At 45.6% G+C, this 13,253-nt stretch overlaps 1 protein-coding gene and 1 long non-coding RNA gene across 5 annotated transcripts in view; one reads left to right on the forward strand and one right to left on the reverse strand.

Annotated features, from left to right (window-relative positions):
* Nucleotides 1–13,253, reverse strand: part of IGSF11 (immunoglobulin superfamily member 11) — a 135,857-nt gene that overhangs the window by 105,974 nt on the left and 16,630 nt on the right. The window contains exon 1 of one of the 4 annotated variants that reach the window (XM_068181121.1): nucleotides 2,928–3,153. The exons of the other annotated variants lie outside the window; for them this stretch is intronic. Coding sequence (XP_068037222.1) covers nucleotides 2,928–3,000 — 73 coding nt within the window. The 5' untranslated portion in view covers nucleotides 3,001–3,153. Of the gene's footprint in view, nucleotides 1–2,927; nucleotides 3,154–13,253 lie in introns of those variants that run through there. 4 annotated transcript variants of the gene reach the window in all.
* LOC137468910 (uncharacterized) lies at nucleotides 3,439–6,312 on the forward strand. The gene is made up of 2 exons (XR_010996251.1): nucleotides 3,439–3,573; nucleotides 4,695–6,312. It is a non-coding gene; the product is annotated as an uncharacterized lncRNA (long non-coding RNA).

The raw sequence follows: 13,253 nt of genomic DNA on the forward strand, positions 1-13,253 counted from the left end.
AGAGTTTCGGCTGTGAGAACCTCAGACCGACAGGAGAGTGACTCCAAAAAGTCATGTGAAGAGCTGTAGACCTGCTGCTGCATTAATCCACTACAGCCAGGCACCCTCAGTCCCTGGTCTTGCAAGAGCCATCTGCAGTGGACTGTAACACACTGAAATCTCACCTGTTGCAATTCTGTGTCACAGGATCCAAACACCATGCAGTTAAAAAACACGTCAGTTCTGCACTCTGACTGTACCCGATGTGTGATTTCTACCACATTTGACAATTTGCAGGATGCTATTTCTGGAGACATAGGAGGATTGATTAGCAATCCCAGGTTTGGTTTCAAAGCTCTAAAGAGAATTCCCTCCTATCTTTCCCTAAATTTCTCCTGGGAAAATATTTCCACAAAAAATTATTATGCTTATGATGTTTTAGAGGGAAAACATAGATGCTGCCCTTGGCCCAAGACCATTAAACATGGATATAATAGGCCCAGAAAATGGGCAACTAGTACCAGTTACAAAGAATAATTGTTATTCTACAAACTGCAAAGCAACATAAGAAAATGGCACTATAATAATTGACTTAAAGATCACTATGAAGTCTAATTTTATTTTATTGTAGGTATAAAGTGTGAGAAGGATGGAATTACCTCCAAGGTCTTTTTTCCCCCCAACAACTTTCATTTTCTTGGCATTAAGTATTTTGCCTGATTATACACTCTTTCAGATGCTCCTACTTTTAAATCTTATTTTTAATTTAGGAATCACTTTGCATATGACCCCTCATTTTTCTTCTATCTTCTAAACCAGTCTGAAATCTCAAAAAGAGGAAAAAAAATTTAAAATCACTCTTCCTAACCATACTTGGCAGCCCAGAGCAGAAAAACACTTACTAATCTTCTGCAAATGTTGTTTAGAAAAAACTCTCCCAGTTTAATTTCAGCTTTCCTGGGTGTATGTCTGTTCCTTATCCCTTACAGTGTTTTCTTTTCAAACTCAAGAACTGCTGAAAATATGGCCATGCTGTGTACCACAGAAATAACTGTGTACCACAGCTATTTTCATCACCACCATCTTCTAAAGACTTTTCCTAAGACAAAACTAAAAAATGCAAAGCTTGAGAAATAGGTGTTTCATTCAGGTAATCATGACGTCTTAAAGGAAATTGCAAAAAAACTATTACACTATTGCAGATAAATATTTCATGGAAAAGTGTGTTTTCACACATAGTTCTCTCCAATGTCACTGTCCCTGTGTGCCCTCAACAAAAAAAAAAAAAAAGTAAATGTTGAGTCAATCTTTCTGCTTAAAAGGATAATTAAATACCCCTTCAATTTTAACCTTATGTCTGTTTATTGTTGTATGTTTTTGCAGTGATATCATATCAACAGAAGGACTTCACCACTTATATGCCTCTAACTGGAGCAAGTCCAGTAACTCCATAGACATTTACACCTTTGCAATGTCTGCAGGCAAAGAAACCTGTAGCATTGAGAACCTGAAAATAATTGAACTTGCTTTCCAAATTGGGAAAATCACAAAAAGCAAATCAAGAGTGTAAAGTATGAAAGCTGAGATTATTTCTTTCAACTTAATGCTAGTATTAATGCTAGTAAACTTTTTTTTTTTTCATAATTCATCTCTTTGAAGTCAGCAGGAGCAATTTCCAGTTAATGCATGAGACTCAGACTCCCAAATATTTTCTGAGGACAGGAATGCAGGGTGCATTTGAGGCTGAGGATTTGTGAAAAGTTCATTTATCCATCACAAGACATGTTTCTAACCAAGTCCTGGGTAGAGGGGAAAGCCTGCTGTGCCTCACAGGGCAATAACAGCAAGGCACAGCCACCCAAGCAGCAGACTCCATCCAGATCTCGACTGTGAGGAGGTTTCATCTAGAACTTGCTGAGACATCTCTGGTCTTCTCATGGGAGAACCCATTGTTTCTTACTGTCCTCTCACTGTCTCAGGAACCTCTAGCAGCAAGTTTCCCAGTTTCCCGGCAGTGAAGGTGGCCCAGCTGTCTCAAAGCTGCGGGCTGCTCACTGCTGAGCTGAGCTCTGCAAAACTGCTTAGCGAGTGCCTGCATTAAAGGGCAGACCCTAAGAAAATTGCCATGTGGACCTCTGTAAACCATAACTGAGCAGGCTGCTCTAAAGTTTAGCATTACTTGAAAGGAGGCATTGCCACCTGATCAACAGATGAGTCTGAACATCTTGCACTTGGTAGTTTCTTCTGCTGCCCTTAATGCAGCACCTCCTGGTGCTCCCCGGCAATGCACTAAGTGATGTGAGTAGCATCTGTCATACGCAATTTGTTTCCTCTCCGCACAGAGGCCAGGGAACACACCTTATTTCCGAAGGGCTGTAGGGGGCGGGAGGTGCTGGAGACTCCACGTCCCCGGGGGCAGGCACGTATCTTAGAGCTGAAGCGGTGCGCCGTGCGCCTGGAAGGAGGAGGCAGAGGAGAGGATGGGGGGGACACAGGGGGCTCCGAGCAGCCTGTCACCATCTCTGAGGAAAGTTCCCTGCTGCCTCAGGGCCTGAGGGATAGACCAGAGTTTTCCACACAGGTGAGCTTACCAAGGGGCTAGGCCCAGACAACTAAGCCTAACGTGAAGCCCAGTTTCAAGCAAGTTTTACGGCACCGTAAAAAGAAAAAAAAAAAAAAAAAAATATATATATATATATAAAAGAATAGTAGGGAGGATGCTGCAGAGGAGGCAGCAGAAGGAGCCGAGCAGAGCAGCGCTCCTTCCCCACGCCTGCCTGCAAAAGCACTCGCCCGCCGCCGCATTCCCGAGCATCACCGGCGGGACCGCAATCAAAACTTCCCCAGGCTCGGGGCACCGCCGTGGCAGCGGCGGCGGCGACCCCGCGGCCCCAGGGCGATGCCCCGTGCGCGGGTGCCGCGCCCCGCTCCGCCCGTGCAGCACTCACCTCTCAGGGCCAGGAGCGCGGCCAAGGCTGCCGGCACCCACCTCCCGCCGCCGCCGGGGCGCCGCCGCGTCATGCCGGGCCGGGCGAGGAGCGCGGAGCGGGCCGCCGAGCCTGCCTTTCCCCGCCGCCGCAGGTGCCGCCGCCGGTGGTGCCGCCGCCGTCCCGGGACCGCCCGCTCGCGGCGAGGCTCCGCCGTGCCCCAAGCCCCGGTCGCCCGGGGAGGGCGGCAGGCGCGGCCGCCGGACCGAGAGCGCAGCCTGGCGGCCCCGAGCCGCCCCCGCAACCCGCCGGGCTGCGGCTGTCACCCCCCGCGCGGCACCGTCCCGGCGCGCAGCGGCACGTCCCACCACCCTCCTCCCCTCTCCGCACAAATTGGGGGTTCCCCCCTCCTCCCCTTCCCCGCCAACCCGGCGCCGCTGCATCCGTAGGGATGCTACACCGGCCCGGGTGAGGAGGTGCGGTCCAGCGCAGGGCTGGAGACCGCACCCCCACCGCTCCTTCGGATCATCGCGGCAGCGTGGGGGCTTCTTTCCGGAGCCTGCCTACAGCTGCATTGAAGATGACAGCGGCAGCACACAGCAAAATATTTGGGGTGGTCTGCATGGGACCGGTCACCGCTGCAGCACACAGTATAAACACTGCAAAGGTATGAACCACACTAACTCCGCCATGCAGAAGCCTGGGAAACACGAGCATTCCGCACCCCTATAAAACCGACCAAGGTACCTCTAAAGGGCGTGAGGCAGTTCTTGGAGTTGAGGAACTGCAATACTGTGTAACGCAGGAATCGCCAACAAGTTGTGTCACGAGCTTAAGTCAGTGCAGTTCTTAAGGCTGCGCAGAAAAATTAATCAGTTGAAAATCAGCACACATCAAGTGTGTATGTAGAGGTAGAAAAGGAGGAAAGGAGCCCTTTCTGAATCTAGGGTGATCTTCTGGGGAAAGGATCAAACAGAAAGCTTGCACAGAATGACTCCTCACGCACAGCCAGCTCCCTGTCCAAGTCTGATCACAGTAGTTTTGCTTTGTGAAAATAAGCAGTTTGACAAGGAAAACTCTAACAATTCTGTCAAATGTCCAGTTGCTTCATTCCCCCACTCAACTTTCGTTTCCTCCCCACCAAAGCACAGCTATGCAGCCTTTGCATCCTGCGGGCAGTGAATCCATATTGTCATACTTCTCCCTACCTCCTTCCCATTCGCCATCCCTGGGAGCATCCCCCTGCCCAGACTACCCTATTGCTAGGCACTGTTCAGGTTTCTGTCTCCTCAGTTGCCTCAAAAGGTGCTCTGACCTTTTACATGGCTGCACTACCCCTGTGAAGAGGGGTGGGTGAGAGCTGCACCCAGGAGTGAAGATGGCAAGGAAAAGACTCAGGGGTAGAAAAACAGAAATTACTTTAAGAACCATGGAAAAAAAAGCAAGCTGGTGCCCATAATAACAGTATGCTCAAGGTAACTACCATCTCACCACCCTTGGTTAGCCTAGGTTAAGCTCTGCCTTGCCCAGCATCAAGTTTTGGCAAACTTCTGAAATCAGAGGACTAGGTAAAAATGTCACCCCAGCAGTCCAGGTTTACCAGTTATCTTAGCTCTGAAATAAAACTACTAACTCTGTTTACAAGGAGCAAAGTTTGACCTACTTTATCAGGCAGCAAAATTGCTCACTGCCACATGGGCTGGGATTTCATTCAGCAAGTGGTGGCTCAGAGAGGCGAGAAGGCAACACATGTTGACTCAGGGGATGTAACCTGCAGTCTCTTTTCAGGTTGGTCTGGTGCCTGCTACATGTTCTCCAACATGAAACCTGATGATACAGGTGTTCTGACAGTTCTAGCACTCTTGCAAAGCACCCTCCACTCTAGCCCTGCCATGGGCAAGCAGACTAAAAGAGGGTTTTGCTCCATTAAGAAGCCAGCTCTTGGCAAAGGTTCAACATCTGAACTATAACACTTCAGAAAAGCATCGAAGGGAGAGTCATAGCCCAGCTGTTACCCTCATTCTGTGGCAATATGGGAATTGAAGTTTTCTCAGACTTTCTCAGATTGTTTCTCTTTCCTCCAGCTGACTTACTGCATTTTTTATCAAGCAAAAGGACAAAGGAAAATGATCGTTTTATGATCAGAAGCAGTTCCAGGAAACCTCCATCCTTGTGCATACTCTCAGTGACCACCTTGAGGAATACAATGAGTATGTCCACACATTCACTTACAATGAAGGCCCGTGAATGCTTCTTGCCAAACATAACCTCCTTCAGCAAAGTCAAGGACAGAGAGCACAGAGCATGTTTGGCACACTGGCCTGACACTGCCCTTAGTCCTGCAGATCACTTCCAAGAATGAAAAGATGCAAAGACAAATCAAGTGAAAACATGAAAAATTGCATATTCTCCCTAGGACTGCCGCACTGCCTTCCTGATCTGCCAAGACTTGGAAGCTGTCTTGACCTAATGGAAATAAGTGTGTTTTTTAGTATAAGGACACACTGCATTTAGCAAATTCCATCCCAGCTCACTTTGGACTGTTCCTTGCATCCTGCTGTGCATCAGCTGGCAGGTAAACAGCAAAGATCAGTTCACCCTGTACAGTAAATTAATTAATGTGCTTCCTAAAAAGTGCAGTGAGCATAATGTGAATTGAGAGCCTGGTGGTCAGAGAAAATATTTCTACCCAAAATGGACCCACATGACTCCCTCCTGATGCAAGCTTCTAGGATCAGGGAGCATTTTAATCAGCTTTCAGATCTGGTCACCACAGCAGATACTGTACCATACCTACAAACCACAGTGACACAGCAAGTGACTTTAGCTGCCTCTTGCAGCAACTGCAAGAACAATCTGTGGCCACACTCCAGAAGGATGAAGCAGCCACAGGGAATAATAATCTTCAGATGCACCAGTCAGTCCTCTCACTCTGGCTCCCTCTTCACCTTATCGCCACTTCCAAAAATAGCTTGCAGATTGTACAGAAAGGACGTGGACGAGGAGATACTGTTCCTAGAATTCTGAATTTCCACTTTAGCTGTCCTTGAGCCTTCCCCAAAATATTAGGCTTATGCCAACCATTAATCCAGTGAGTGCAGCACACTCCAGCTGGTTGGATACTAGAGCTATGAGCACAGATATTTCCTGCTCTAGCAGCCTGTTTTCCCACCAGTGAGTGTCTATACCTCTTCCTCGGCACCGATGGAATAGTACATCATGGATAGAGGAGATGTGCTTTGCCGTATCCCAGGCATCAGACGCTAGCAGATAACCACTGCAGGACTCAGTTGTGGTACATTACTCAGAAGAACACGCATAGGATCCTTAAACTGAATAGCCAAGATACTTCCAAGATTGTGCATGCGAGGCTGGGCAAGGATGGGGATAAAAAAAAAGAAAGAAACCACTCCTACCTTTTTCCTTTGAAAGAATTATGATAAGTAATGTAATTCTCATGTCTCAATGAAAAACATCTTTGTGAGTCAAATTTGAAAAGAAAGCTTTTTTCCCAGGATGATCCTACTTTTTTTTCCCCTTTTGCCTTAACATAGCTCTAAAAATCCAGTGAGGATGCAATTGGGTTCAAGGGCTGCAATAGATGCCAGGTCTTACATCACCATTGCTGTCTCCCAGCTTGTTACTGGGTTATCTATTGTCAGATGGGAATTTATTGAAGGTGACATTGCTTACAAATTGATCAAAATCAGCTTCAGTGAGGTGCCCTTCCAAGATATAAAAAGATGGATAAAATTCACTCAGTTGATCATTAATAACTTCAGTCTGTGGAATTGGTTATCTCCCTTTGACAGACAAAATAGAGTTTGCAGATTGAACTGTTTTAATCCTATCTGAGAAGAAATATGACAGCCCTTCAAATATATACCAAATTAACTATGTCTGTACCTTTTCAATAAAACCAATTCAAACAAAACCCTGGATTTATTTTGATGAACACCTGTGCATACAAAACAGAGGTCACTAAATAGAAGAAAAAACAGTGATAACCCTGTCAACCCATCTATCACAGATTTTTTTTCTACTGGCTACAGGACTGGTTATGTGGGAATACTGTCCCAAGTAAAGGTTTGTGCTTTTGAAAGCCTGCATAGTGGAACAAGCAGGAGCATCAGCACTGTGCCCTCACTGTCCAGCATCAGGTGCAGTCCAGTGCAGGTGCTGTGAATCCAATGCACGGCCAGCAGAGGCTTTTGGGTGAGCCCTGTCCATGTGTTGGCCAGGATAACCTGATGCCTGGCACAGCAATGGCCTATGCTTGCATGTCAGCCACGTAGTGAGACCTGAGGAATATCTGAGGGAAACCAGCCCTGAAACAACAAGCAAATTTCCACACTCCTTCGATGCCAGATGGCAGGAGCGGATGTGTCCATGGAAACCCGGGTGGATTAGGCGTACTTTCAAACTTCTCAGCACTGAAGTAGGCCACTGCATTGTTCCTTTCTCCAAGGCCACTTTGACCCACACATCAAGAGCCATCTCTCTCTGTTGTCCCCACTTCATGGGCCAAACTCCAGGAGCTGGGCTGAGACACTGCTTCCCCATGGCCTTTCTACCCTCGCGGCCACACTGGTCTGGCTGGTTTCTTCATCCTGGGCCTGTAGTACCTGTGACATGATGATTTTGCTTACTGCACTGCAAGGTGCTCCCTTCCACAGTAGTGTGGGGAATAAATAAATTTCTATGCACCCCATTCACGCAATTTCTGACTATCCTGAGTATCCCAATGCACTCTGAGATAATCAACAATCTAACCAACTCTCTGCATATTTTTACATCTCCTGAGTTTTCCTTGGCTGTTCCCACAGTAAAAGCAAACCTCCTCAGCTACAAAATCCTCTTCTCTCCCCTCTTCTCCTACCCAAAGTCACCCAGTGTTGTGGTGTCTAAAAAAACAAAGCTTTTAATTTAACATTTTGAAATCCTTCATCTCTCACTCACTCCCCCAAATCCTGCCCATGCAGACATGTCTGAAACAAATTGGTCCCCAAGGCTCTGACTAAATCTTTCTTTGGACACGCTGTTCTTGCTGTGGTTAACAACTGTCCATTGTACCCTGTCAGACACACACTGACACCCCTTTTAGGAAACAGGGGATGCTGCATCCACATAAAAGCATTTCATAATGCTGCCATTTACATAACAACTTTCTAAATTGTACATTGACAGATTTCCCCAAATCATTACAGTAGGTGAATTAAATCTTCCACTAAACACCAGGAAATGGTGGTAATGACAACTCTTCTAAGCAGCACACCCTATAAAGCCCAGAAAATGGAAATCAATCACTCTTCCTTTTTTTTCCCAGAACTGCTGAAATTTATTACACACAGCTGTGACAGAAAATAAATAGATGACAAAATTTAGAAGAAGTTAGGACTCATGTGGATGTATTCCTGCAGTTGCGATACAAAATGGGTCTTTGAGAATCTTGTTTAGTAGCAGTGTTGCTGTGGCTGTGATGGTCTAAAGATATGTGAGGTGCAATAACTTCTATGGAGAAGCAATAACTTTTACTAGACCAGATGATGTAGCTGAAAATACCAACATGCTTTTGGGCACATTGACCTGAAGAAGAGCTTCCATGCTTGAAAACTAATCTGTTTTTTTTTTTTTCCTTATTACATCTGCTAGTCTAATAAAAGATATTGCAGTTTTCTGCATTTCTTAACTCTCTGATGTTCATTAGCAACTAGTAACCACACATAATGTTTTTTCAGCCACTTACTTGCTTTTCCAATGAGGACTGAAAATGGATAAGGAATCCAGGAAAACAAGAGGCTCAAATCCTTGTGCCAGTGGACATATAGTCACTTCTCTTAATTTTGATATCACTAATGGTGCCTGTATCAATAACTTGCAAAAATAATTTTTAATCCACAAAGGCCAGAGATATCTTACATAGTGGTGAAAACCCTGGGGATATACAGGACAGTCTGGAGAGAACAGGACAGGACGTGCAGCAAACACCAGCTTTCCAAGCTCACAGAGCAGTGTAGGTATCTCTCCAACACCTTCAGGGCCATTTCCAGTTCCAGATGGTTGCTTGGCTCAGGGACCACAGCAGTGTCTATGTTACTCTGCAGCTGAGCAAAGCACCTCTGTTGGACTGATGGAAGAGGGAGCTCAGATCTTTGGCATCCACAGTGCAATGTGCCCATGGATGAGACAGGTGACCTATGCAATAATGAGGGGGGTACATGTTACAGGCCTAAAGGTCAGTTTGGGCAAGGTTTCTCCCCTATAAAGCATGCTGGTACTTATTACCACAGCACTGAAGTAGCTGCTAAATATACCTCAACCCCCTCCTCAGTATTTTCATGGGACAAATGTTGAGCATCTTCTGAGTCTGACTTAATCCTTCAATACAGGGAGCCAACGGTATCCCAAGGGTGACTCCCACAAAATCTTGGCAGCCATGTGGCAGGAAGTGTAGTCTTTCTGCTTAGAAGCAACGTAAGAATGAAGTAATACCAGAACAAAACTAAGCTTGCACTTTGACATGACCTGCTGGCTAGCATTTCTAATTTCCCATGCTCCAATTCAGACTCAAACCTGTCCTTGTTGCAGCACTTGCTAGGCTGCTGGGAAGCTGCTCAGAGCCCATGCCAGCTGATCTTCCTTTCATCTGTCCTGCAAGAAGTCTAAACCATTGTCTAAATCACTGCTGACAGGAATGCAAGTTCCCAAGCTATTACTGACAGCATTTCTTGCTGTTGCCTAGCTCTAGCCATGGACCACACAGTATTCATGAGAGTATAGAGCACCTGAAGAGTTAATATTGTCCTGGATGTGCACAAATTTAGCTCTGCTGAACATCCTGCATTGGCACAATATGACATGGATGCCTATGCGAGGCAGGGTGTACTTAATTTACGTTTGCCTGGGCCAGAAAGGATTTGTTTCACAGCAAAAAGACAGAGAGCAGAACTTCTCCTGAAAACCCTATCATTCTCTGCATAATTAAACAGTCATCAGATCAGTCCATCAGAGCCAGGATTTAAGCCAGAGGAAGAAGTCATCAGAGCTGACTTAAGGACAGCAGGAAGGATTAAACTCTGCCCTCACCAGACTTGAGAGCCAGGATGTCTTATGGAACTGAATCAACAGCCACTGTTGGAGAGTTAGAAAATAGCTCCACATATAACATAAGGCAGATCTGCACCTCCCACCACTGTCAGACAATGACAAAAGTTGAATTTTCAAGACGTGTTCACCAGTGCTCTTTCTAATGCTCATTTAGGGATTTTAACTCCAGGGTCAACACCAATTAACTAACATGAGTCAGAAAAAAGAGTCTCTCTCCATTTTGCACTAGAGTTTTTTAAATAAGTTGGCAAGTAGGACTCTTAAGCACCTTTTTGATGTTCACATAAGCAGCCCAGACACTGTGGTCCCAAGTAAACACAAATGCCAGATGGTTTTTTGTCGAGTCTACTCACAACCAACTTCTGCTTCCCTTTATGTACATAGCAAGGCATTTCTCCTCCCTACACTGAACAAAATGGTCATTATGACCGGCAACTACAGCACCAATACTAAAAACTCTACAGGGTCATAGAAGGTAGTGTCCTCTCAGTCCACATCTTGTTTTCTCCACGATAACACAGGAATGTGTTATATAGTCCAACCACTTGCCTTTAATTGTGAATGCAGGACTTCAGTCTCCAGAGCAGAGTTGTCAGCCCTGCACCTTCCCTCATGCCTGCCTTCATTTAGTAGTGCTTAAAAAATGTATGCTTAAAAAGCAAAGTTGAGTTGTCTAAGTGCAAAGGAAAGTCTTTTAATTAGAACTCAAATCAAAACAGGAGGGGGGGAAATGAAGGAAAAGCATAAAGTGATTCAACATTTCCAAGTTAATTTCCTGGACCTTTCACCTGCTCCCTCCACCTCTTTTATTTTTTTTTTTTTTTCTCTGAGTCTACCAAGACGACAGCCCCTTTTGGGCCAGTTGGACTGGAGGGTGTTGTCTGTAAAGCACTGCATTGGGACTGCCAGTTCATTTCACCCTGGTGGCACTGATTTATACCAATGCCTGGTCAAAGATTAAGCCCTTCATCAAATTTTAACAGCCCTTGTCCCTTTAACAGTACGATTTCAAGCAGGAACCCTTCTTAGACCCTGGGTGTCTCTATGGTAACACAACAAGATCGTTTTGTTCTAGCTCACAGCATTGTGTGCATATTGAAAAGCACAGTTAAGTTATTTTGAAGAGGAGAGTCCAGATCAGCCAATTCTGAAGCCCTGCAAGAAAAAATGATTATGCAAATTAAACTCCTAAAGGTGAATGGCAATGAATGCTTTAAGCGTAGGTGGTTACAGTATGAGAAATGGGAGCAGTGGTCTCAGCAAGGTACCTCGCTCAGCAGTACAAAACACACTACACCAGTTGCCTTCCTTTTTGCTTATTGTAGCAAAATGGTCTGGTACAGAACAGGTCACAGCAACAAAACTATTTCTGGGTTTTGTAGCTGTTGCTGCAGTACAGCCAAGACTGAGCATAGCGGCTGCCTGCAGAAATGAAGTCTCCAGGAATCTTAACAGCGTCCCTCTCACATTCAGAGAAAGGAAATAAAGATGCATCACTGAGTTCAGGACTGGACTAGAAAAGGCAGTAACTTAAAAGTCTGCTTGATGCCTGCTTTAGAGGAAAATTTCCCCTAGTGCCAATTGACTTTTGGTTAGTAGCAGTCTGTGGTATCTCTCACTTGCTGGCTTCTCCAGAAAACATCGCAAAAGGAACTTGATCTTAAGGTATCCCCCAAGTAGGAAGAGAAGGAGAATGTCTCATGCCGGAGGCCTAAGGAAGTTACTCCCTCTTTCATTCATTGCTTCTTTTTTTTATTTTTTCAGGCTATCACTCACCTGCTCACAAGGCCAAGTGCCAAGTCCTGCACATTGGTCACAGCAACCCCAGGTAGCACTACAGACTTGGGGAAGAGTAGCTGGAAAGGTGCCCAGAGGAAAAGGACCTGGGGATGCTGGTCAACAGCTGCTGCACACAAGCCAGCGCGTGCCCAAGTGATCAAGAAGGCAAATGGCATCCTGGCCTGTGTCAGCAATAGTGTGGCCAGCAGGACCAACAGTGATTGTACCCCTCTGCATGGCACTGGTGATGCTGCACCATGAGTGCTGTGCCCAGTTCTGGGCCCCTGATAGCAAGAAGGACATTGAGGGGCTGGAGAGTGCCCAGAGAAGGGCAACAGAGCTGGGAAACGGTCCAGAAAGTGACTGCTATGAGGAGTGGCTGAGGGAGCAGCGGGTGTTTAGCCTGAAGAAAAGGAGGCTCGGCGGTGACCTTATCACTCTCTACAACTCCCTGAAAGGAGGCTGTAGCCAGGTGGGGGTCAGCCTCTTCTCTCAGGCAACCAGTGACAGGAGAGGACACAGCCTTAAGCTGTGCTAGGGAAGGTTCGGGTTGGACATCAGGAGGCTGTCCCTTTCACAGGGAGATGCAATGGAGAAAGGATTGTCAAGCATCAGAATGGGCTGCCCAGGGAAGTGGTGGACTCACCACTCCAGAGGTGCTTTAGAAACAACTGGATGTGCTGCTTTGCACCATGGTTTAATTGACAAGGTTGTTCAGTCAAAGGTTGGACTCAATGATCTTGAAGGTCCAACCTAAATGATTCTGTGATTCTGCTGAGTGTCACAGTTACACTCACATCCTTTCTTTCAGACAATAAAGAAACAAGTATTATATGCAAACCTAGGAATTTCCTGTTAGTGCAATTGAAATTATAACAGTCTAATTAAGAAATATTATTTACCTAAACCTAATTATTAGATTCAGAAAAAAAAAAAAAAAAACAACCCTATAATCTGGAAAAAATCTGAGTAATAATACAGTTGAAATCAGTTTCCACGCTTCCTGGCAAACATCCCATTTTTCTCTTTGCAGGGAAGAACATAATGGTGATATATTCTTCCTCCTCCATCTAAGATTAGTATGGAGCAGAGTTTATACATTTTTTTGCAACATTTTACATTTCACTCCTCTTTCTTTGGCCTGCAAGTCCACAGTGCATCCAGATTTACTATGCATGGAGAATGTTTACATACATTGAATTTTTTTCTCTTTTTTTTCTTCTTTAATATTTGTTTTGTCCAGCCCTCATGTCCCCATTTTTTTAATCTGATCTCTAGTGAGCTGTTTGTAGAGCTGATGTGCACATTGGTATCCTGCACCTCTTTTGTCATCACCCCAACACCTCTCCTCTGCGCTGCATCCTCTGTCCCTTCTTTCAAGGTCTCTATTATCACACCATGCCGGCATTTCCCTCTGCTGTATCAATATGAGGAGCAGGGAGCACATTACCTCATCTGAGT

Source organism: Anomalospiza imberbis, chromosome 2, assembly GCF_031753505.1.
Source record: "Anomalospiza imberbis isolate Cuckoo-Finch-1a 21T00152 chromosome 2, ASM3175350v1, whole genome shotgun sequence".
Lineage (NCBI taxonomy): Eukaryota > Metazoa > Chordata > Aves > Passeriformes > Viduidae > Anomalospiza > Anomalospiza imberbis.